Raw genomic sequence first — 4082 nt, 5'->3', positions numbered from 1 at the left:
AGCAATGGACAAAGATATGCCTGGACTAAGACACAAAATTTAACCCCCACTAAGCACATATCAAATTTTACCAGTAAAAAAAAGCAGCCTTTTCAAATAAAACATATACATCTAAAACATTACTTTAAATAAGCCCTCCTGTCTTTTAAAGTAATTATTTTATGAATATGTGCAACAAAATTTAATATTATGTGTATGGATTTTTTTTTTACTCCTTAACTTCATACATAATATAGGGGTTGGCTCACTAAACACACCTATTGTATAGCATACACAGCATTGAGTATGTACACATTACAGTCATCTAATGTTCAAATGTTCATCCATTATTGGTTCGTAATTCCTCTTTCATTCTGAAATTAAGCTTTTTAAAGGAATGCCACATATTTGTAAGAAAGATAACTTCATGGGGTAATGATAACATCATTTTCAACAGAATTATGATGTTTTTTAGCTTATGTGAAATACAGAAGAAACAAATCAACTTTTCAATACTCCTACAACCTTCACAGTACCTTATTTAGTATTCTACAAAAAGTTTTGGTGCAATATACCAAGTCATTTTTGTTGTAGGCTGGCAAGACAATAATAATAATAGAAGAAGAATTACAAGCGGGCTGTTTGGAGAGGATTTTTTTTTCCTGTACGTCTAACATGGGTGCTTGTATTGTGCATTTTTATGTTTGTAGAACCTTAGCAGTCAATAGTAAAGGTTTTAAAGTGTTGTTTGAACTGCATCTTTACTGTTGAAGGTGCTTTTTGCCTGAACGTTCTATTACAGTTTTGTGCAATTCCTTGCGATCCCTATTATGAACAACATTGTGGTTCATGATACATATGTTTTTAATTTAGTTTACAAAATAACATTCACTAGCCTACAACAGCTGCTGATATTCCAGACACAAAAATAGTATTGATACTATTTCTTTTTTTTTAAAAAAAGGACTTTTCCTTGCACTGAACATTGAAGAAAAGAAACTATCTTTACCTAACTCTATTTCTACATACAAATTTTCCAACAATTATTTAGCAGTCTACTGCCTATAAACAAGGACAAGAGGGAGAAATAGGATGATAGAAGGCTTATGAGTACACAAGGTCTCCAAATCATCATATATAAAAAAGTTACCTTGCATGAATTTCTGGTGTTCCATTATTATATTTACTTCCTCTTTCCCACATGCCATAATCTGGGGTCCGATATGCCCTTTCAACATAATACACTAAATTCTGAACAAAATGTACTTCATCCATAGTGTAGATAATCTAAAAAAATTAAAAAGTACAATTTTTAACACACACACAATCTATCCATATCCCACTATCAAAACTAATATGTCATTTATGAAGGTACAGTACAAACTAAAACACTTAAATTAATATGTCTGAGAGCAAATGTTATGTTAAGTAATGGTTGAAATTACTATATCATCCACACAAATTAACAATGATTTCACAGTACATAAGAACTAAATTTAATCAAGTATAGGTTAGTTCTCTCCATACATGCTCAGTTCTTTTAATAAACCTTGCATCATGTGAACACAAGGTAACCATGAAAGTATACATTATAAGTGTTTTGTGCTAAAAAAAACAACACATTTTTAATTAAGTATTTTACTAGAGTTCTGTAAATTATTGAGTCATAGTGTGACTTTGACTAGTCTGAGTTCAAGATGATTTTCATGTTAAGATTAAAAATACCTTTTTACGTTTTACAGTTTTCAAATTTAACTTACATAACTTCTCGAAATGCATATCAAAATTTTTTTAAGTAAAATTCTATATTTTATCTGTTATTTTCTCTACCCTAACACTATATGGACTGTTAATTTGACAGGTCTTGTAACCATCACAACAAAACAAAATAAATCTAATTATCCCCCTTTTTTTCTAGAATGACTGGAGATAATAAAAGAAAGTTACAATTATTTATCCTAAACAGCACCAGGTTTATAATACGTTCTTATTTGACTTTATTGTTCTATTGCTCTTTGAACCACATCTAACTAATAAACCTGAAATAAGCCATAAATAACATGTAGCCCAATTATGGTATTGAATGATGTAAAGCACAAGTTACTCATGAGCAAACTTCATGGATAAATTTTTTTCATTATCTAACCAAACAAGATTCTAATTTTTTTAGATTTCAGTCACATTTAAAAATAAAAAATATACACAAAAAATATGAAATTTAGTACTTACGTTAGGCCTATTGTTTTCTTACCTTTAGCCCTCCAACAAAACTTAACCATAGATCCTTGTAATAATATTACTAGTAGCTAAAATAATTTTTATGTACTTGAAATATGCACTTAACACAAAATAATAACATTCATGATGAAACAATGTCCTATAACTATTATAATTTAACTGGCTTTCTAACTAAGGTACAAGTAGCTTTAGAATAATTACCGTAACTGTTAACTTTGAACTTTACAATAGCTACATTGAATCTGTAGGTGAAATAACAAATTTCTACTGAGAACAAGATCGCATTATACATCATTCTATTAAGTTAAATTAAAACTTTGTCTTTCTATTGGTTATAAATTATGTAATAGGAAACAGAGAAAATTACTGGAATATGTGAACGAGAAGACGTAGTAAGTGGCTTTGACTTTCTTGTTTATATCTCCATAAACAAAAATGATTTAAGGTTGTAAAATTTAGACTATGCTCCAGTAATATCTATACTATAATGAGTAATTTACATTAAGCTTAAGATATCATAGAGGGATGATGAAAAATAGAAAGCGAGTAAGTCAAAGTTAGCAAATGTTACATTACTCAGACAAGCAGAGATTGAGAATTTATTTTGAAATTAAGAAATTATATATATATTAAAATTTCACTTATTATCTATTTATGATGCCATGTATATTTGTATAAGTTGATAATAAAACAGTTTGATTGTATATTGATTGTAACTTTGTAAAAGTTGTGGCCTGCACACTTTGACCTACCTGTACCAAGACAGTTTAATATATTTCCAATCTAATTAAAAGTTCATTAAAAAATTATTCACAAGTGTCAATTGAAAGAACTTAAAAAAAAGTTTTTGTTCCTCAAGGTTTTGCAAACTGTGTTCAGATTCAGATGAAGTCTTTGACCTATAAATTAATCATTTAATGTAAAAAATAGAGGTTTAAAATATAACAATGAATTTAAATCCACACAAGATGAAATAAATACTTTTTTTTATCTATTACTATTATTTGAGAATTATATCTGATAATATAATGAAATTTACAAGATAAATTGATAAAAGTTAACTTGAGATTATTAAATTCACTGTTTAGAATTACCTGAAGCCCAGAGTTGATCATTTGAACTAGGAAAAGCAAGAAGAGGGAAACAATATCAATCTGTAACATGAAAAAATATCTAATTTTATAGACAGCTGGAGAGTATGGCTTACAACTTATTGAGAATTTATAATAAAGCCTTTCCAGTGATCTAAGTATCTCTATATGTAATATCAATATATTGTTAAAATAACTCCAAAACAACTTATCAATCAAATGCATCAATCAAGTAAGACAATGCATCTCAGATGTTGAAAGTCAGGATCATACATTATTAAAATAGAGTTTGCTAAACCTCTGTAAAGTTCAGAATCAATATATTGGCTTCCTTTTTTTTTGGGGGGGTGGGGTGTTGTTTTTGAAAGTGCTGATTTTAAGTGGTTAAACTGTGTGCTTTCTTGAAATTAGTTATATAAACAATTTATTGGATAAAAGGACATAAAAAATTTATAATAAATAATACAAAGGAGGACTGGCAAAATCAGTGACCAAAAGTTAATATCAGAATTTGTATTAAATTGTAATTTTTTGTTGTTATATATATCATTTTTAGGTCAATGGCATCAACAGAAACAAAATGGTGGATGTTTATATTTTGTCCAGGGAGGTAACTGTTGGGTGCAAAAAAGAATTTTGCATAATGAAATAGATAATTATACAAGGTCATTTTAGCATGTTTAACCACAATAATTAACATTTAAAACAACAAGGAACATGTTGGTTCATCCACTAAACTAATATATATATATATATATATATATATATATATAT

At 28.2% G+C, this 4082-nt stretch overlaps 1 protein-coding gene across 5 annotated transcripts in view; it reads right to left on the bottom strand.

Moving 5' to 3' along the window:
• The window catches only part of LOC106458900 (probable phosphorylase b kinase regulatory subunit beta), a 103843-nt gene that overhangs the window by 79165 nt on the left and 20596 nt on the right, over window positions 1-4082 (bottom strand). For all 5 annotated transcript variants that reach the window (XM_022385255.1, XM_022385258.1, XM_013918464.2 and 2 more), the window contains 2 exons: window positions 3312-3371; window positions 1130-1266 (listed from right to left, as the gene is read on the bottom strand). In XM_022385255.1, coding sequence (XP_022240963.1) covers window positions 1130-1266; window positions 3312-3371 — 197 coding nt within the window. The remainder of the gene's footprint in view (window positions 1-1129; window positions 1267-3311; window positions 3372-4082) is intronic.

The sequence above is a fragment of the Limulus polyphemus genome, unplaced genomic scaffold (assembly GCF_000517525.1).
Source record: "Limulus polyphemus unplaced genomic scaffold, Limulus_polyphemus-2.1.2 Scaffold530, whole genome shotgun sequence".
In the NCBI taxonomy this organism is placed as follows: domain Eukaryota; kingdom Metazoa; phylum Arthropoda; class Merostomata; order Xiphosura; family Limulidae; genus Limulus; species Limulus polyphemus.
The sequence above is the reverse complement of the archived record's forward strand: the minus strand, read 5'-3'. Positions and strand labels throughout refer to the sequence as shown.